This window comes from Budorcas taxicolor, chromosome 15 (assembly GCF_023091745.1).
Source record: "Budorcas taxicolor isolate Tak-1 chromosome 15, Takin1.1, whole genome shotgun sequence".
NCBI classification, from domain to species: Eukaryota; Metazoa; Chordata; class Mammalia; order Artiodactyla; family Bovidae; genus Budorcas; species Budorcas taxicolor.
Window position 1 is genome coordinate 64,031,947 of NC_068924.1, and position 21,327 is coordinate 64,053,273.

The 21,327-nt window shown below is 46.7% G+C and overlaps 1 protein-coding gene across 1 annotated transcript in view; it reads right to left on the minus strand.

Annotated features, from left to right (window-relative positions):
* PAMR1 (peptidase domain containing associated with muscle regeneration 1) overlaps positions 1-21,327 on the minus strand; it is an 80,192-nt gene that overhangs the window by 21,840 nt on the left and 37,025 nt on the right. Inside the window, exons 4-6 of the mRNA XM_052652729.1 lie at positions 13,257-13,371; positions 9,290-9,507; positions 6,646-6,753 (exon numbers count right to left, since the gene is read on the minus strand). Of these exons, the coding sequence (XP_052508689.1) occupies positions 6,646-6,753; positions 9,290-9,507; positions 13,257-13,371 (441 nt within the window). The remainder of the gene's footprint in view (positions 1-6,645; positions 6,754-9,289; positions 9,508-13,256; positions 13,372-21,327) is intronic.

Sequence of the window (21,327 nt, forward strand, 5' to 3'; positions counted from 1 at the left end):
AAAAAAGAACCATTAGAAATAAGGAGGCTGACCAAGTAACATGATGCTTGGAGCAACCTGCCCCGGAGTTTCCCTATCCAGTCCCCCCTGCTATTACTCCATGTATCATCTCCAACAGCCCCCTATTCTGGCTGTTCTGGCTACAGAGACTCCCCATCCATCATGCCACTGTGCATGTCTACCCCTGGGATCCAGGGTTTCTTTATGACAAAGGCATTGGCAGTATCTACCTGTCCTTTAAAACCCAATCTTTCTTGCCTGGATGCTGGTGTAATGGCAGCAGTCCTTAGCATCTGGCAATGATTCAGGAGGAACAGTTCATAGAGAAAACTCAGAAACTCTTGGGAGAATTTTCTTAAACCTTGAGAGTCTGAGAAAGGTTTGTCATGATCATCTAGTTTGTAGAAACGAGTGCTGATGCCCTAACCCCTTAGCTAGAACATCCTTGCTTTCTGCCAAACTTTTAAATGGCTACATGGGCCCAGAAGTAGTAATAAGAATAACTGTTTCTATTAAATTCAGTGTATTTCTATCACTATCTGTATCAATATACAAGTATCTTAAATGGATCATCTTATTCCCTCCCTGCTATCACCCCTAAGAAGAACTTGATAAGATTTTCCTGGAATTTATAAGTGGGGAGACTGAGACTCCTAGGAGGTAAATTACTTGCTCAAGACTTACCAGGCTGGTAAATTGCAGATTTAGAACCAAACCAAAGTCTTTCTGACCAGAGTCCAAGCTCTCCACCCTAGGTTGTGTCATCTCAGTGTGGACAAAGGTATTCTCACCTGTCTTCTACATGTTAAAGATGAAACAGACCTTTAGAACTCTAAAGAAGCCAGTTCAAAATTCCATTTTTACAATGTCTCCCCTAAGAGATCTTAGAACAAATACGCATTAATTCCAGCAAGCCTGCAGCCCATTATTTACCTGTGATGGGAGAGGGGACTGTGACCCACAAGGGGTCTCAGGACATTCATCACTATTAAGGTCTCCTGGAAAACCCCAAAGTTCCCAGTCACTTATTTTGATGAGAAACACGGGTTGGCCCTTTGAAGCTGAAGTATAAAGTGTGCCTCTTATCCTGGGCTCTTTTCTTCCCAGTCCTTGGGACAGGCTAGTGGGAAACCTTCTGATGCCCCAGAACCCCAACGAATCCAGAGACACCATTTGTCTTTAATTGGTGGAAGCCGATTTGTGTTGTTCAAAGGCGCGTCTGAGCCCGCAGGGTGAGCATTGTGCCCCAAGATTTAGCCCGTTTCATCGCCCTTCATTAGGATGCAGGGGGGAGACCTCGGCACCGTCAACTGGGCCAGAGGAACAAAGGCAACATGGAAAGTGGAGCGGGCAGCGAACCCCTCAGTCTCTACTTTGTCAAAACAAGATTCCGACCATTTGCTCAAGAACTTACTTTGTCCTTCTGTTCCACACAAAGAAACAGGAAACTTCAGAGGGAAAAAAAAGGGGGCCCAGTTTCTTACATGGTGGCCCAGGGAGGCTGGGGTTGCAGAGGGTGCTGGCAGGAGGTTAGCTTGGCCCCAGAGCTCAGGAGGGCCCACTCCCCTGTTTTTGTTCTCAGAGGAGGTCATCTGGGAGCAGGAGAAGGTGCTTCTTCCCTGGAAAACAACTTGAGGAGAAGGTGGGGTTGTAATCAGTGAAGACTGCCCTCGGGGCCCTTGCACCCTCTCACTAACCCAACGGGAAAACCTGTGTTGATTGTATCTTCTTGTTCATCTTGCTTGCTTGATTAGTCGTTAGGTCATGTCCAAGTCTTTTGTGACCCCATGGACTGCAGCCTGCCAGGCTCCTCTGTTCATGGGATTTCCCAGGCAAGAGTACTGGAGTGGGTTGCCATTTTCTTCTCCAGGTTGTTTATTTACTACCCCACAAAATCTGAACAAAACATCTCCCCTCAGACTCTAAGAATTCCTTTGACAATAAATCCATTTTCAACTTGACAAGGATAGACCAAGTTGCTGACAGGCACGTTCTAACTCTTATTTTGAGGACCGGTGTGTATAATGGCTTGTCTTGTAAGCAGGTAAAGTGACTTTTTTTGGTGACCACTTTGGCAACAGCTCTCCAAAGGTTAAATACAGGTAACCTTTGGACTAACAATTCAACATCTAGGAATTTATTTTACAAAATACCTTTGCATGTGAGCAAAGAAACATGTGAGGCTATTCATCTCAGCCTTTTTCATAATAGTAAGAATATTAAAAACGACATTAAGTCCATCTTAAGCGATGGAATGATTATATGATTGGATAGACATTCATATAATGGAATCCTCCAGCAGACCAACATGGACTGACCTGGGAAAATGTCTATGATATGAACACTGAAGGCAAAAAGTTGAAAAATTGTACGTATGCTTTAAATTCACTTTTGCTTGAAACCAGGTTTCTCAGTCTTGGCACTACTGACCTGTGGGCCAGACAGCTCTTTGTTGTGGGGCTGTCCTGTGTATCTTGGGGGGTTTTGCAGCATCCCTGGCCTCTACCCACCAAATGCCAGTGGCACCCTCCCCTCCTGTTGTTACAACAGCCAAAAAAGTTTCCAGTTTCCAAAAGTCCCCTGGGGCAGGAGCAGGGGGCAAAATCACCTCCAGATGAGAACCACTGGTTTAAAGTAATGACACATAGACAACCTAGGTTTGCACACCTTAGAAAAAAGTTTAGAAGGATCCTCATTAAGTTGCTAACCGTGGGAACCAGGATTGGTCAGAAAAAATAATGTTCTTTTTATTTTATACACCTCTGTACTGTTTGATTATTTTTACAAGTCTATATTTTTTCTGTAATTAAGCAGAAAATCTATTTCAATTCTATTCCCACTCACAGACATAGACACACACAAGGAAAATAAAGAGAATAACTCATATCAAGAGACAGCTAATTGGGACTTTCTAGAAAAGAGAGACAGGTGGGTCTTACCTGGGAAGGAAAGTCCTCTGAGAGGACTTGATAATGAGACCAGAGCTAATCAATCTGCAGTCTCACCAAGCCAGGTGGTGAGAATGGTGTCTGAGAACTTGTAAACAGGGTGGGAAGTGTGGAATTCTGGCCTCTGGTCTTGAATTTGACCAATTTAGTGTCCTGAGCCCTGTACTTAAAATCCTTCATTTGCTTAAAGGATCATCTACCTTCCCACAAAACCTTTCGGAGAGCAGCACATTAAAGCATCATCCATGAAATGATTTCCCCTCATCAGATTTGGTGCTACATAAACAAAAGATGGAATTTTTATTAACATTTGTTTTGCTGCTTTAAAAGTCATTTTAAAAAAACATATGCCTAGTTCAATTTGGGCATTTTAGGATTTAGAAAATCCTAGAATGCTTCAGTTTCTTATTAATTTTGAAAGAATTTCTTCCAGGGAAGTATTTTCAGCTTTTTGATATATCTATGATAAAGTTTTTTGTTTTTGTTTTTTTTTGGTTTTTCTGGAAAAATGGTTAAAGTTTGTTCAGAAATTACAAGGTAAACTGTTAATAGACCATTGTGATGATTCCCTTATTGAGTTAGTTGGAATTCATGGTGAATATCCTAAGACAGAAAATCAGACCTAAATCTTATGGAAAATAATCAAACATTTGGTCCCCCAAGGCTTTCCTAGTGGCTCAGTGGAAAAAAAAAAAATCAGTGCACTGCAGGAGACGTGGGTTTGATCCCTAAGTCAGGAAGAGGCCCTGGAGAAGGAAGTGGCTACCCACTCCAGTATTCTTGCCCGGGAACTCCCACGGACAGAGAAGCCTGGTGGGTTACAGTCCATGGTGTCGCAGGAGTCAGACATGACTTAGGGATTAAACTACCACCACCACAGCAAATGGCTTATCAGATATCCACAAACAATATCTTTCCCCAGTCTCAACAACAGGGTACTAAGAGAATTATGGTTTTTGAACAACATTTTGAAAAGTAGCTAGAAAGAATTCTCTTGTCCATTTACGCTGATGTTTTGAAAGCAAAAGTGACTTGAGACCAAAAGCAATTTGAGATAGTTCATGAATCAAGTTATGAATCAGTTCATAATGACATAGTTTACATTCTTTTTCATCATATTTATTTGTTTTGTTCTGGGTTTTTTTCTGGATAAAGTAATAATGCCTATAAGTCCATTTTTCACTCAAAAGCTACTCATAAATATTTTAGTCAAAACTTTCAGACCAATTTCCTTCCCTCTGCTCCACTCTCCTTCTCCAATTTAACTCAGCTTCTTACAGGTATTTTGACTAATTGGTAATGTTTAACTTTTCTCCAATTTTGCCTTTGTTAATCAAAGCCCTAATATGGTAAAGTTAGTTTAGTATGGTAAAGTTATGGTAAAGAATTTAGGGCTTCCTTTTTTTGTACCCCTCTGCATCTAAAGGGTAGCGCTCATGATCAGTCATTATCAAGACTCCACAATCACTCCATCTACAAATTCCTGAAACAAAGGGAAAGCAACACTTCTCCGCCTTGTACGCCTCACAGAGAACTTGAACGAGTCAAGAACCACAAAGCAGAACATACTTTTCTAAGAATCCGGCATAATCACACTTAGGTCAGCTGAGACACCCAAAGCAACAGGTGTTTTAAGTAGAATGAAATGTACACTCAAGGACACACTACCGACACTGGCTTCAGTCTGCGTTGTTTGCAAGGAAAATTCACAAAATTAACTGAAAAATGCATGAACTTTATAAAATGCTGTCAAACCAGGTCTCTTATATATAGGATGACCCCAAAGTAACCTGAGCATGCCAGTTAGAAGTGACAGCAGAGGCTGCTGGGGCCCTGTCCTGGGATGCCGCTTCCCTCCCCTCCCCCACCCAATCTGCTCTGTATCCTTCCAATGGCCTGCACCAGCCAATGCCTCCACTGCTCGAGTGTTATTGGAACCACCCTGGCACATGCACAGAACGTTAAGCATGTCCCACTTGCCCAAGGCAGACCTTAGCCAATTGCCAATCGCACTTGGGATGTGAAAGCCCAGCTGTCTTGCGTTAAAGCCAGGACACACTCTGAGATGTACTTTCCATTCCAGATTCCACTGCCTGTTAACACTCAGGCTGGGATTTTGCCCGAAATTGTGCCTTTGCTTGGCTTCCTTCCCTTCCGGTCCAGCCTCCCCACTCCCTTACCAGCTTCTCCTAGGGGACGTGTCCTTGACACGTCATTTGTACACACGTTCCCATGTCAGGATCTGCTTTGGGGGAACCCTCCCTAGGTCATTAGCTGCCCTCCTTTGCTTTTCCCCAAATGTTGACTCCTCCTGTTCTGCTCATTTCACCCATGTGACAGCTCCAGTGTGGGACACCAGTTTTAGGTCTCAAACTTCCATTAGGATCACTTATCATACATAGAAGGGCTCTTGATCACCAAAGACCCTTGATAGCTGATTTTTGGTCATAGTGTTTAAGTTCCTCTCTGCCAATGGCACAGTCCTGGGCACCGCACCACTGGGCTGGGTGCTGCCCGGTGCTGCCGTATGCACTGGCCTGTGTGTACCCTTCCCAAGGGCAATGCTGTATCAGATGCCATTATCAGATAAGGATTTGCTGTATCAGATACATGTTCTAGTTTCTCTCCTCTGGCAAAAGCTTGAGTCTAATAGCACACAAGAGTCATGTTCTGCCCTTCAAAAACATGAATGAGAAACTCCTACGTGCTTTGGAGTAAGTCATTTGTTTGATATCTGTCTGCAAGAACTGGAAAGTGTGGGTGACCCGATGGGACAGCCAGGATATGGCTCAGGCAGGAGGTGGTGGGAACTCAAGTGGCAAGGGCAGAAAGGGAACGATCCCAGAGAATAATATGTGGACTGCCACGGCTGGCGGACTTCTTTCCTCTGTGACTCCTCTGGCCTATACCACCCTCGCAGCCCCATCACCTCTCAGACCTGCTCAAGAATTACCAGAGAAGCACAGAGCTGAGCTCACAAGTCGGGATAAGGTCCTTCAGAGAACAGCAGGACATGCTTTCTTGTGCATTCCCATAGACCTCAGTGCATAGTCGTCTCTCAATAAAATGTTGCTTTGTCTGTGACTCATGTAACCTGGTCAGATCATCATAAGATGATGATCGTACTTTGTCATCCACTCAGGATACTCGCGTATGAAACAGTATGCTATTAATAACTAGACATAAACAAAATGCATAAACTAGGACTGTCCCTGGGAATCTAGAGCTCATAGTTATCCTACATCTTTACCATCCTCAGTGCAGGGCTTCAGACTGCACAGAAACACAATGAATGGTGCCCCGGAGCATGACTCCAAAATTCAGACCATGGGATGGAAAGGGAGTTCAGACTCTGGGCCTCAGGAGCGTGTATGATGGTAGCTTTCTACTGTTGACCCTTTCTCAGCGTGTTTGGGCTCTGGATACTATTTAAGGCCACTGAAGGTGTATCTTTCTAAGATAAGATCTTTCTAAGCGGTATTTGCCGCAGGTGAGGGCAAACTGGGGTGGTTCCAAACATTCTGACTCAAAGGGAGCCCAGCCCTCTTGAGGTTCACTCAATGGGAGAGTCCATGTTACCCGTCATCTTGGAGAGACCATGTAGACACCAGGGAACAACACCCCCAGCAAGCTCCCCAGACCCTCTCCATGCCAGCCCCACATGACACCTTCACTCCCACTCTGCAGGCAAACTCACGATTTTCACAGTGCTTCCCGGTGTAGCCCGCCAGGCAGGCACACTTGTAAGATCTGGTGCTGTCAAGGAGGCAAGTGCCGTCGTGGAAACAAGGGGACGAGGAACACGCTGTAAGAGAGAAGGCAATTGCTCTCAGCACCCCTGTGCGGTGAGCCCCTTCATTCAAGCCTGGAGTCCTGACCACAGCCTCTCACTTGTCTTTTAAAGTCTTCTTGCCATTTTTAAACTCCTTTTATTGAAATCATGTCACCACTGTTTCAAGACTGCCTAAAACAGCTACTCACTAATCAAATGTTGCTGATGTTATTTGATGTTTTCCAAGGCCCCAGAAGTCTGCTCCAGACACCTCTAGTCTAGGACTACACACACAAGGGCACCACATAATTAAAGCAGAAGCAAGCTTCACCCCTCCCATAGGGGCTCCCATGGGAAGAGAGCAGGCTTGGGTAACACATCTCTTTTTTTCAAGGAAGCTCAGCATCCGGGGTATTGGGGGAAAGGAACCGAAGCTGACTTCATGACACTGGTGAAGGGTACTCAAGAATTTCCAAACATGCCTTCTGTGAACCGTAGTCCCTTGAGATGTTGAGAGTTAATGGTCTCAGATACGGTGGGGAAATGCTACTGGGGTTAAATGATAATCCACCAGGTTTCCGCGCTGCAGATCTTCTCAGCGTACTCCACGTTCTAATGTGCATTGTGAATTTCTAAGAATGCACATAACATTCTACCTTTCACAGGCCTTATTTGATCTGAGAGACTGCATTTCACAGAGAGTCCTGGGGACCATTTTTCTACAGAGAACACTTTGGGAAACACTAGTCTGCTTGTTCCCCACTAACCCCACCTTCATTTACCCTGGTGTAGAAATACATGGCTGGGCCGAGGGCAGCAAGCCTGAGTTGAGTGCTGGCTCTGTGGAAGGCTCTGGCAAGAGACAAAGACGAAGAGAGAGCCTGCTCATCAGGACAAAGCTTTGTGAAGAAGAGTCGGCAGTGACTACAACCTGAAGCGTGATTCAGTGAGTGTCAGAAAAGAGAAAGTTCTAGAAGACATTCAGAAAAGGGCAAAGCCACAGCTCATTGGAACAAGGGAAAAGGCTTAACAGGGCAGGAGAAATCTGACAGGGCCTCTGGGGATGGGACATGATGTGCAGGGGTGGGAAGGTGGCTTTAGGCAGGGAATAAAGAGTGCAGGTGGGTCACACCAGGTGCTTGAGGAACAGGAAGACCACACAGACCAGAGTTCTCCAGGGGAGAGTGAGGAAGAGACCCTCCTGACCCTTCCCTCAGTCACAGGGTCACAAGCTGGTGAGCCGCCTCTGCCCTCAACTTCTGACTGCCATGAACACCGCCAGACACATCTCAGCCTCGACTGGCAGTGTGGCACCGAGGGGCAGGGACTGAGCTGCAGGCTGACCACAGCATAGCAGCAAAAGCCTCTGGAGCTCCCAGGCCCTGCAAGTCTGCATAGGAGACAGGTCCTGGGAGGGAGCCAGATCACAGCTCATAGGAGCAACTGCTGGAGGCTCGGGCAGGAACGTTCTCAGGGGGACGAGGTGGAGAGGGTGGAGTGTCTGCTGGTCTTGCTGAATGGGCAAGGCTAAAGGAAGGCCGATTCCACCTCCGCCCACCTCCCTTCCTGAGACATCCATGTCAGACCTTCCATAAGGGAGCCTGAATGGTCAAAAGGCCATTGCAATTTCTTAAATTCAGTTATTTGTTTCAAAAAATAAATACTGCAAGCTGGAGTTTATCTTGTAAAACCTGATGCAATCCCATCTCCAAGGAGTAGAAAAGATCTGGGGTGATTCCTTAGCACTGAGCCCATTGTTCATTTTGGCCAAATGCTACTTCCTCCTATGACAGGACAGGAGGTGAAGTCAGATGCAGAGTTCCTCATAAAGTGAGTGGCATTTCCCGGGTAGTGTCAGACTTTGAACAATTATTTGAAAGATGACAAAGGAGGCTCAGGGCATGCCTGGGGCAGGGCGGCTACCGAGGGCTTCCTCTGCACCAGACACTGCTCAGCTCTTCATTTGTTCTGTCTCCCAGAGACAGAGCAGGATCTAGGGTTATGCCCTTATTCACTGATTAGGAAACCCAGGCCCAGAACAGTAGAACTTGTCTAAGCTGTATGGTTTAATTTGCCAGGGACCAAAGCTAACTCTCTTAACCATGAGAGGCCCTAATAGGAGCCCCAGAGCCAAACTGTACACATTACCTAGTTCCATCTCCAGAGCTGTGCTACCGTGGACAAGTGACCTCACCCATCTGTGCCACAGCAGCTTTACAAAGTAAGAATTCCTAGTTTTGGTTCTGGTGAGTGTTTCTGAAACACCCCTTGCCATTTCTCTCCACCTTCTGAACGTGCAGGTCGTTTCTGAGAACCCAGCAGGTGGGGTTTTAACAAGGCTGGGCAGGAAGGAGAGGGAAACACAGAAAGGAATGTTTATCTAGAGCACAGCCATAAAAAGTGATATTTGGGAAACTCTCTGGAGGTCCAGTGGTTAAGAATCCGTGCTTCCATTGCAGCGGGCATGGATTCAATCCCTGGTCAGGGAACTAAGATCCCACATGCCACAGGGCATGGCCAAAAAATAAACTTTAAAATAAAATTCGACCTTTCTCTCTCTGGCCTTTACCTGTGATCTCCTCAAAGATGGCATGGAAGCCGTCGAAGTTCTTGGAGCCATCTGAGTGAAAGAGGATGTGGAGTGAGGAGCCCGTGCTTCGGATGGGAGCTGGCCGCTCGTTGCCACAGAAACGTTTGATGATCTGGCTGTCCCTGCTGTCCCCATCACGGACCTCAACATAGTCATATTGGCACATGTAATCAAACTCCAGGCTCAACATGACAATCCTGGAGGAGGAGAGGGCGAGAGCAGGAGGCAGGTGAGGCCCTGAAGAACCCTTCCACCCTCCTGGGCAAGTTCGAGGCCAGATGACAAGCAGGCCTCCGGAAGAGAAGAGCTATGCCCTGATCTGGTAGAACCGTGGCCCTGGAGGACTTGTGAGCAGCTGCATTTCTTTCCGTGTGTGTGGGCAGGTGTACTGTGTGCAGGTGTGTGGACGCATGGCAGGTGCAGGGGGCGCCACAGTGCATTCCGAGAACCTCTGCGCATACCGGCTCCTCATACAGGGGCACTTTCCTCCCAGGCTGCCTGGCTGGTTCCTTCCTAAACTCAGCGCTCAGCTAAAATATTCTCTCCTTAAAGAGGCTTCCCTGACAACTCTTTCTAAAGGAGAGCCCTTGTTTTCATCATAATATGTATAGACATTTTACTTTCTCATATTTATCTCCTTGATTTCATGAGTGTGTGTGCACACATGCATGCCTGTCTGCTCCCCTAGACTGCAAATTCCTTAAGGGCAGGGTGTGGCATCTGTCTTACTCCATCACTGTTTGCTTAGTGCCTGATGCAGTTCCTAGCACGTAGACACAATACACAAACGTTGAGTACGTGACAGAATGGATACTTCAATTTTACAATTGGACAGTGATACAGTATATGTTATCTTAAAGACCAAGCAAAGGAAAAAACTCTGCATACTCTTCTGTCTGATGGAAGGATCAGAAGATAATTATCCTCTTGGTAACAATAACTCTTGCCCCAAAGAGTAGAAACAGTAGCATCATATCAAAATTTCAGAATTGAAAGAGACATATCTTTGATTAGCTTAAAGGGATCTTGGGTTTGGAAATACTGGGGTGCAGCAGATCAAAAAAGCAGAAGATAAAACCCTAAGCTCTCATCTGCACGAGGTAAGAAAAGAGGCAGACACACACCAAGGTAAGAGAGGAAAAGATAACGTTTCAAAAGATTCCCAAGGCAATGCCTGAGTATCAGGTTCACAAAATGTACATCTGTATATTCTTCCTCACGTTCTGCAGAAGTGGGAATAGAGAACTCAGAACTGCCACCTGAAAAGTTCGGACTAGGGTCACTTCCATCACCTTGGGCAAAAACTTCAAGTGCCAGAATTAGAGAACAGTCAGGATTCTGTATGCTCTTAAAGATCTTATTTAAAAAATGGAATGATCACTGAGTATGACTAGTGTTTATTTTTCAGAGATTTTTATCACAAAACATTTTGTAAAGGAGTGTAAGTCCTACTCATCATAATGTGTGGAACATGCTATAGTAGTAAGGATCTGGCCCCCCACCAGCTCACTGCTGGCCTTGAGCAATCACTTGCTTCTCTGGGCTTTGGTATCTTAATCTGAAAAGGGGGAGGGCGGGGGGGGGGCAAGTCCACCACCAAACCGAGATCACAGCTTTTTCTGAAACTGAAACAGGAGATACTGCAACCTGTATTTACATTCACTCATGTGTTCACTCATTCAACACATCTATGGCAGGTCTGCGCTGTAACAGACGCTGTTCCAGGTGCTGAAAGTACAGCAACTTCCCTAGGAGACACAGTGCCTGCCCTCATGAGTTCTGATCTGAGGGACAGACAAAAAGCAAGGAAACCAGAAAACGAGGGAACTGTAGAGAGTGTTAAGTCCTAAGAAAAACAGAGCAGGTGAGAGCACGGAGAGTGACTGGGCGGGTAAGCTTTCTACATACATGGTCAAGGACATTATCTGGGTAGACACTTAACTGATGAAACGGAGCCAGCCATGTGCAGGTCATGGGGAAGAGTGGTCCAGGCAGGAGAATCTGTAAGTACAAAGGCCCTGGTAGTCATGAGCATATCTGAGGAAATGAAAGGAGGCAGGGATGCTACGCTGCCAGGCGGTGCATACCTGGGAGAATGGCATGAACAAAGGTCAGAGAGGAGAGCAGGAGCTGTTTTGTACGGTGAGGAGTTTGAATTTTATTCCAAGCTTGAGAGAAACCACTGGAAGGTTTCACCAACAGAATGATAATTTGAGAGAGGATTTTAAAGGGTCACTCCAGTCACTCTGAAGAGAGGAGATGGCAGAGCCAGCAAGAGTGGAGGCAGGGAAGCCAATTAGGCCACAAGAGAATCCAGGTAAGAGTCGGTGGCGGTTCAAAGTAGAATTTTGGTAGTAGAGACAGTGGAAAGACTTGAGATGATTTTACAGCTGAGTAAATAGATTCTCTGGTGACCTGGCTGTGGTAGGCAATGGAAAAGGGAACACCAGGGATGACGACCAGCTTTGGGGCTGGACACTAGGCTGCAGAGTATTTCCATCCTTATAACTGTCCCTGGCCAGCAGGTCCAGGTTTGCAGGGAAGAAACCTATATACTTCTGTGCCTCCCTAGGGCCCTTTCCTGGGCAGGTGATGTGCTGCTCAACCGCTCCAACATTTTGGAGTTTTGGTTGGTGGAGTTGGGGAGGCGGGGCTGATTTCATCCTGGGTCTTAGAGAAGCTCTTCAGAGGCCTCTGAGGGGACCATTTGTCCTGGTCCCTGAGTTGCTGAAAAATTAGCCTGTGGCATCCAAAACTGTCCTTATCACACTGGAAGGTCCAGCCTGGAGCCCATTCAGCACAATGGTGTAGCCTCTCACTTGCTCCTTGAACTTCCTCTGGGTAGGTTCATTTACTGAACCTTGATCCTAACACCCCAGGACCTCAGGGAACAAGAAGACCAGCAACTAAAGGGTGGCTTTGATGAGGAGGGTTGGGAAAGGGACCTGAGTCCTGGATCCTCTCAATGTGGGATACAGTGTTGCCCCTCCTGCATGACACACTGCCATCGAGGAGCCAGCTGACATATGGCAACATCTGGGTGCATCAATCCACCCAGAAAACACTGACTGGAAGCCTGTGCTCTAGAAGATTAGAGATCTCTATCACCGCCAACGTCTCCATGATTTAGAAAAGGGAAGAGCTAGGTGGATAACGTCCCTAGAAGTCCCGGGCTGAGTGGGCCACTCTGCTTTCCTAAAGAGGAAGAGTAGAGGTGTCTGCTAGGAGAGAGGAGAAACACTGGAGGCAGGGAGCAGATCTTTCAACTTTTTTTATGCAGGAAGGGTCTATCGAGCACCTGTCGTGTGTACCATGTCCTGTTGAACAGTTGAACAGTTCTCACAAAGCAGGATGCACTTGTGTTATTTATCTCTAGTTACAACTGAGTCCATGGCATAAATTAAACATTTGTGTGGACCCCAGTGCTCCATAAGATGAATGGCTTATCTTCCACACAAATGAAAGAATCGGTTTATTGGTTGTGGAGGTGGTGGTTGGTTTCTGAGAACAGCAACGAAAGAAGCTGTGACAAGCATAAATCCCAATCTAGAGTACAAAGTCCTTAAAGGTTAGGCCTGGCCTTATTTCCTCCCGTTCCATAGAATGCAGCCAGTACTAAGTGAATAGGTGACCTGGTCACGGTTATGGGTGGGCAGGTTGCTCTCAGTTCTGTGTTCTGTCATATTGGTGTCTTCCTGGGGTCATTGTCACCTGAGCCCCACTGTCTGCAGTCAGTGAAGGACAAGCATTTAATTGGTGGTAGTCTTACCCAAGCCTTATCCCACAAAATCACTAAGAGGTAATGGGAAAGGCTCTAATACACATTTTCTGCTTTCAAGAATAAAATGTAGATGGTTAGCCCTGATTACTAGGATTCAGGACCTTTGGTTTTGTTATTGCACTTCCTTAAACCTCAGGTTCCATAATTCTGACCCCAGCCCCTTACCTGAGTTGGATGATAAATCCAGGTTTGGCATGAATGGTCCACTCACAGTGAGCATTCAGGGGGTAGCTCTCCAACAAAATCTGACCCTTTGGAACACGTAGAACCTGGCCACATCCTGAGAAGAGAAGATTGAGGCATGGAAATTGGAGTCAACAGGAAAGAGATGGTAAAAGGTCTCAAAGCCTCTGAGCTCACCCCATGCCCCTGAAAACAGAATGGAGAAGGATATTTCTATTTCTCAAGCCCCTGGTGATATGCTTGGCAACTGGCAATGAATTATTCATTCATTTAACCCAACGGCTTGAGAAGGGAAATAGCATCATTCCAGTTTTCCAGATGGAAAAATGGATAACCAGAGATTAAATAATTTGTCTAGCTATTAAGTGACAGAGCAGATTTAAAACCTAGCTGTGTCTGAATATGAGGTCCAGCCCGCTCTCCAAGACTGCCACACACCAGCCTGCTGCCGCTTACAAGGCTCAGAAAGTAGGCCCTCCCAGCAGCTCTACCTGGGACACCGTGGCCTTTGTTCAGCATCTAAATTTACGTAAGCCCCTCTGCTCTGTGTCCCCTGCACACCCTCTACTCCACACATATAATCCCAAAGCAACTCCTTTTTATGTGCCTCCATCCAATTAGAAAATGTATGTATTAATTTGTTCTATGAGCAATTATGCAATAGTGAAAGCATTAGTCGCTCAGTTGTGTCGGACCCTTTGCTGCTCTATAGACTGTAGCCCAACAGGCTCCTCTGTCCATGGAATTCTCCAGGCCAGAATCTGGAGTGGGTAACCATTCCATTCTCCAGGGGATTTTTCTGACCCAGGGATGGAACCTAGGTATGGCAGGGAGATTCTTTACCATCTGAGCCACCAGGGAAGCACTTGTCTAATGCAAATACCAGAAGCTGGACATGAACTCCAACCAGTTCAACTGGATTAGTGATTTTCGATTTTTTTTCTAGCTCCCAAGACCTTCCCCCCCCCCCCCCAACTCTTATGAAGACCACCAATTTAATTTAAAAAAAATGAATCCAAGAGGGGGTCCTGGTTGAAGTAGAAGCTGGGACCCCAAGCCCTCCATCCTCATTATCACCTTGGTCCCCTGAGTCCGTTCCAAGGAATCCCCAAGATTTGAAAAGTACAGAACAGAGTCTCCATTCAATTACATCATAGATCACATCTTCTAGTGTCAAGATAAGCAGAGGTCTGTACCCTAGTTGTAGGGAAAAAATTATCTCGATCACGTAAATAAACTATATTTTCTGCCAGAGTTGGCAAAGTATGATCCATGGGCCAAATCCAGCTCACTGCCTATATTTTAAATGAAGTTTTATTGGAACAAAGCCACATACATTTTTAATGCATCGTGTAAAGTTGGTTTCCAGCCACAAGGACAGACTTGAGTAACTGCAAAACAAGACAGTAGAATCCACAAAAATGTAACTATTTACTACCCACCCCTTTATAGGAAAAGCTTATTTAACCCTATCTACACGGAACTCAGTCTGACATCATAAACTCCAGACCTTCAAGTTGCCGTTAATGACCTCCCCCAATAAATTCCCAAGCTCAAAAGAAAACCATGAACATCAGTGCACGGTGCCTCATGGCAAGATGATGGTGGTAATATTTCTACAGGGGTAGGAATACAGCCCAAACTCTGTTTTCAATAAGCTTGAGGTCTGAGGCGTGTGATTTTTGCAAGATTAACTGCTAGGTTACCCAAGTCATCTCATCATTAGGATGTTTATTGCTTCTATTTCTGCATGGGAAGCATCTCTCGCCCCTTTCCACGTGAGTCTCTTGATTTGGCCGGGCCTCCATTGTCTCTCTGTGATCCCAGCCTCCTTGTATCCATCCCTTTCTCCCAACTTTCCATTCCCCACACAGCTGCCAAAGCTACCGCTTAAATACATGAATTAGATCACATTACTCTCTCGACTCACCCCTCCAAAGACTGTGCCCTGTAGCTCACCTCCCCGCAGCACCCACGGCCCTGCCCTCTGTTCAGCCTCCACCACCACCCACCCAGTCCTCACTCTGAGCCAGCCACACGGCCCCCTTCCTGTCCCAACTCCAGGCTTCACACCCACTGCTCCCTTAACCTAGAAGGTTCATCCTCTTCCACGTCTCCTTCCTCTGGGAATTAAGCTCAACTGCTACTTCTTCAAAGAGGCCTTCCTGGACCACCCAGCTAAAACGGACCTTCATACTTCTGCGGTCACTGCCGTTACTTGATTTTGTCTTCTTCATAGTGGATATCGCTACTGGAAATTTTCTAACTTATTTGCTTCTCCCTTTGGTAGACATAGCACTCCTCTAGTTGGTACACCTAGAATGGAAACCGGCCCAGAACACGTGCTGCTCAATAAAGAGCTGTTGAATGAATGAATGATGGCATTGTGACAGGCCAGGGACTGGCTAAACAGCTTACACACATTCTCTGGTTTAATCCTCACGAGAAAGCTTGGAGATAGCTGAGGTAGATGGAGAGATTGGTTTAGTTCATCCTTGGGGAGGGGGTGGATAGGAGAGAGAGGAGTGAGGAGAAAATAGGCCTGGCCCGGAAGGGACAGCCAGGCTCCTGGAGGAGTATTTACTAGTCACTCATGGACAGAGCAGCCTGGCAGGCCACGGTCCATAGGGTCGCAGAGAGTCGGACGCAACTGGAACGACTAAGCAGGCATCACACGCGCCTTAATTTTACATTTTGCACATTTACAGACAGTTCCTAAGGGAATACACTACACGCGGCTATATTTAAAATGGATAACGACCAGGTCCTACTGTATACACAGGAAATTCTGCTCAATGGTATGTGGCAGCCTGGATGGGGGGGGGAGTTTGGGGGAGAATGGACACAGGTATATGTATGGCCGAGCTGCTGTGCTGTTCACCTGAAACTATCACAACATTGTTACTTGGTTAATCCCCAATATAAAATAAAAAGTTAAGAAAAGAAAGCTGGGCGAATGACATTTATTTCCCCATCCCCCAGACAAGGAACCCTAAGGATGGGAGAAGTTAGGTATCCCCATGGCCCACAGCCAGGAAGTAGGAAGGTGGCAGATGACTGTTCTAACTGTGGAGCAGTGGTTGCGATGGGACGTAGGAGTCCCCTGTCAGTATGAGTCTCAATCTTAGAGTCACCGGCTGTGTGGCCTTGGGTGAGTTACAGCATCTCTCAGAACCTCACCAGACCTGAGCCAAATGGGAATAAAACTGGCATCTACCCCATTCATTTTGTGAGACGTGAATCAGATTATGCACACAGAAAGCCCTTAGCAGAAAAGCCAGCAAATGCTAGCCGTTGTTAGTTGGTGGCAGATCAGGGACTTGAACTTGAATCTGTCTAGTACCAGCACTGGATCTGTCTTAGGGTTTCCTGACCCAGCCTTCTCCCGCACCATTTTGAAGCGGCAGGATTTCCCACCCCCATTCCCAAATACATTGAATCTTTGCCCGTCCCCTTGCCCCCTCCAGCTATTGGAAATGCACATGCCGTCTTCCTGCACACCTCACATTCCTCATCGCCCCCGTCCGCCCATCTGCTGCCCGGCTACGGAAGTGATACACTGGGTGTGAGAGACAAAAAAAGAAACCTTCCTGCACAGCCTCCGCCCCCCCCTCCCCCGCCCCTCCCCAGGGACTGGCAGCTTCCCCGCCACAAGGTGTTAAGTCCCAGCTCACAGCAAACCTCCCGCATGGACCCCAAGTTAGAACCAGCAGCAGATGCTGCCAGCCAGCTTCTGGTTTCCTCCCTGGAATCAGACAGCAGTGTCATGCTCAGATCCTCTCTCCCCCTCTCAGATCCGGGGGAGCCAGCAGGATTTGGCCAGCCCGAGGGTCTCATGATGCCTGGGGAGTACCTGGGGACCCACCCCCGATCTGGGCGCTGGCCCCTGGCCACGTGAGATGTGAGACCACTGGCTCCTGGAAACCAGGGGCTGTCCTTCAGAAACAGCCAGGATTCCCAACCACACAGCTGGGACCTTCATGATGTTTCCCTTCTCACTCTGGAGGGGAGGCCAGAGTCGGCCTCAAGACAGGGTGCAAGTTCCAAGCAGCCAGAGACACAGAGGCCACGTCTCAGAAATGTGCTTTGCGGGGTGGGGTGGGCAGCGGTGTGCAGTTAGTGGGCACCGGGCAAAGGAGAAGGACCCCATGCCCTCCTCACACCAAGGGGCTCCTTCAGCCCCCGTCTCACTCCCACCCCCATGGAGAGTCCGAGGAGCCGGTTGCAGGGCAGACTCACTGCACCCTCTGTCTAAGGCTGAACACAGCCAAGTGTCCCCGCCAATGAAGTGCGGCTGGCCAGCCAAGCAGGTGGTCCTGGGGCTGAAAGACGGGAGTGGCAAGGGCCCGGACGACGTGCTCGGATTCCCTGACCACGTCTGGCTGCAAGGGAAGAGGTGTGCATGTGCGTGTGTGCGTGTACGTAGGGAATTTTGCCAGCCACGCCAGACTGGCCCCTGGGATCTCAAATCCTGGACTCATCTCCAACCCTGCCTCCTCCCCTATCCTTGCTGCAAACCCAAACCGGAGAGAGAGCTGGATAGACTCTGCTTTGACAGAGCTGAAAGGAAATCTTCATGAATTTCCAAACTAGAAGGAGAGCTGGAAGCTTCCCAACAGCAGTGAACACCCCCAGCATTCTGACAAGTGTCCTTATCTCCAGCTGGGGGAGAAAGGAGGGAGGGGCGCTTCTGAGAAGCAGTGGATTTTTTTTTTTTTTTTAATCTTTCCTCTTGGCTGGGGGCAGGGAGGACTAAAGAAGGAATTCTGATAGCTTCCTTTTTTTTTTTGGCCATGCTTCACAACTTGCAGGATCTTAGCTGCCTGACCAGGGATTGACCCACACCCTCAGCAATGAAAGCTTGGAGTCCTAACCACTGATGCAGGCGTGTGTGGGTATGCTAAGTCACTTCAGCCACGTCTGACTCTGTATGACCCTGTGGACTGTAGCCCCCCAGGGTCCTCTGTCCAGGGAATTCTCCAGGCAAGAATACTGGAGTGGGTTGCCATGCCCTCCTCCAGGGGATCTTCCCAACCCAGGGATCGAACCCATGTCTCTTATGTTGCCTGCACTGGCAAGCGGGCTCTTTAACTATTAGTGCCACCTGGGAAGCCCCTGGAAGCCAGACCAGGTCCTAATCTCAGTTCAGATTTGTCCTAGCTGTGTGACCCCAGACAACTTCTTCAGATTTTCCAAGCTGAGCGTCCCTCATTTGGAAATAACAGGAGTACCTACAACCATGCTGTTGTTGCTGATTTATTATTTAAGGATTAAATGAGATACTTACTGTATGTAAGGCATTTAGCACACATAAACAATAAATGGCAGCTAACACTGTCATTTTTCAAGTATTGTCTGAATCTGAGACACAAATTTGGCAAAAGAATCACAGGTGACAGCCCAGGTTCTGATCCACTGCTCCAGGTCTCCTAAGAGCCTGTTTACATCATTGGCTAAAGCTCCAAAGCCTTTAGGCCCAGGAGCCTAGACAGGGATGGCAGAACAAAAGCCTGGATGATGACATGGGAATGACCCACACACCAGACCAGAAGCAAGAAGGAAGCTGATACCATCCATGTGATTTGGTTCATCCTACCCTGACCTGCTCATCCCTCAGACAGGCACTTGGAGTGAAGACCTCAAGGGCCTCTCACTTCAAGAAGAGGCTTAGTACAGAGGAAGGGACTGGACTTTGGGGCCCAGCTTCTGAACTGGCATCTTGGCTCTGCCACGTAACAGCTGCCGGACAGCAAGCGGTAAAGTGACTCAGCCTCTCTGAGCCTCGATGCCCTCACCTGTAAAAGGCTGGATGAGGATGAATGGTTCTTACATGAAGGTACTTAGAGCAACGTCTGGCTCATAAGAAGTGATAGCTTTTAACCAGGGGCTCACGTCTTCATTAGGTCTCTAGAAATGACTTCATGGCCCACCCTGTGATCTGGCCTATAATTCCAATCAATCTAATACTTTACAATGGTTGCTTAAGTGTGTGTCTCCTCCATGACACAGTTCCGTGAAAGCAAGGACCTTTGTCTGTCTTGCTCACCTTTATATGCGTGAAATATGTGCTTAATTATTAACTGAATGAATGACTCTGCCAATTAAATCAAGCCTCTTCCTGCCCAATCAAATCATTTTTGCATCCTCTTCCCAATCCCATACCAAATGGTCTATCCATTCAGTTGAAACAGTTGTCCAGCAAAAATACCATCTACCACTTTATTGCAAAAAGGTTTTTCTCCCCCAGATTCATCACAATCTTCATCAAAAAAGCATACACTAAGATAACCCTAATGATCCAATTCAAAAGTCAAGGACTGGGCTAGAGCAGCATAAAAAATTAGACAACTAAATTTTTTTTTTTTTCTCTGTGCTTCAGTTTGGTTGATTTCTACCAACCTGTATTTAAATTCCCTCATCCTGTCTTCCATCGTGATCAATCAGCTGTTAATCCCCTCTGATGATTTTTTAATTTCAAATATTACAATGTGTTCAGTTCTGAGATTTCCTTTTGGTTCTTATTAATGCTTTCTAACTCTATTCTCAATTTTCTCATCTCTTCATCCATTATAATTACCTTTTCCTGCAGATTCTTTAATATATTCATTTTAAAATTACTTAAAACTCCTTGTCTGAAAATTCTAATATTTGATCCCATGTGGTGTGTTTCTCTTGACTGATCCTTCTCTCGACTATTGGTCCTATTCTCTTCTTGCTTAGTCACAACAGAAAAGACATATTTTCTTTTGACTGGTAATACCTTTTCCTCTATGAGGCAGGTAGAATGAGGTACTGATCAATTTGATCAAATCAGGAAGCAAGCTGGTTTGGGGCAGGACTGAGGCTATAATCCCTCCAGAAGCATCTTGAAAGTCAAGCAGTGGGAACCTTAGAAAACTTATTTTTGATTTTGAACATTCTCCCTGCCCAACTTCCAGCACTTCCATGACTGTAAGGTCAGAAATCTTTGAGCCTGTGAGACCACTAGACTCTGAGATGACAAATTTTTGAAACTGGAAAATGACAATATTCCAAGATGTTCTGCTCTCTAGCCTCACCCCAGCCTCTGCTTGCTCAACAAAATTTCACCGAGAAGTCTCGGTGGATAGGGTAATCTTTGTTTGGGGGTCTTTTTTAGATGCAAGTTCAATAGGCCAGCCCACAGGCTCATCCCAAGTCTGGCTGGCTCCTCCTCCTTCTCAGGCAGGCCTTCACCTGCCCTGCCCTGACCTCGGTAGCTGGCCTCAGGTAAGATGTATCCTGGATCACTTGCTCTCCTAGGAAGAGCTCTTTCCTATGGAGTTTAGTTTCTTTTAGATTCTGTGTTCATAGATACGTGATGGCTTTAAGGTAAATTCTGAATTTCCCTTGATTTACAGAGTGATTTTTGCTGTTTGAAGAGGAAGGAAGGCTTTTTTCATGTCCCTCTCCACCCAAACCAGAAGTTGAACAATAATCAATGAGCTCTTTAATAACATAAAATCATCTGCAAAAGTTCAAATGTTCATTCTCTAGAATCAAGAACTTTAGCACATAAAGTATGAAATGCTATTCACCACATATACAATACTTGTCCTGGAAAGCAGCCTCCCACGTGTCTGCGCTCAGTCGCGTCCAACTCTTTGTGACCCGTGGACTGTTGCCCGCCAGGCTCCTCTGTCCACGGAATTCTCTGGGCAAGAATAGTGGGGTGGGCTGCCATTTCCTCCTGCAGAGGATCTTCCCGACCCAGGGATCAAACCCACGTCTCCTGCATCTCCTGCATTGGCAGGTGGATTCTTTACCACTGGGGCCACCCGGGAAGCCCTGATCTCCTCATGACCAGCGTATTATCCTCTTGTTTCTTAGGGAGTTCTGTTTTATTATTTTTCCTCTGTGGCCCCACGTTGATTTCCTTCCCAACAAAGAAAAGAGAAAGAGTGCCCTTCAAGGCTCTGATTTAGTAATAATATGAATAGCAGCTACCATTTACCAAGCACTTACTATGTTCCAGACTCCTTATTAAGGAATTTCATAGATAGCACTTCATTTAACCCTCACATTAATCCTTCAT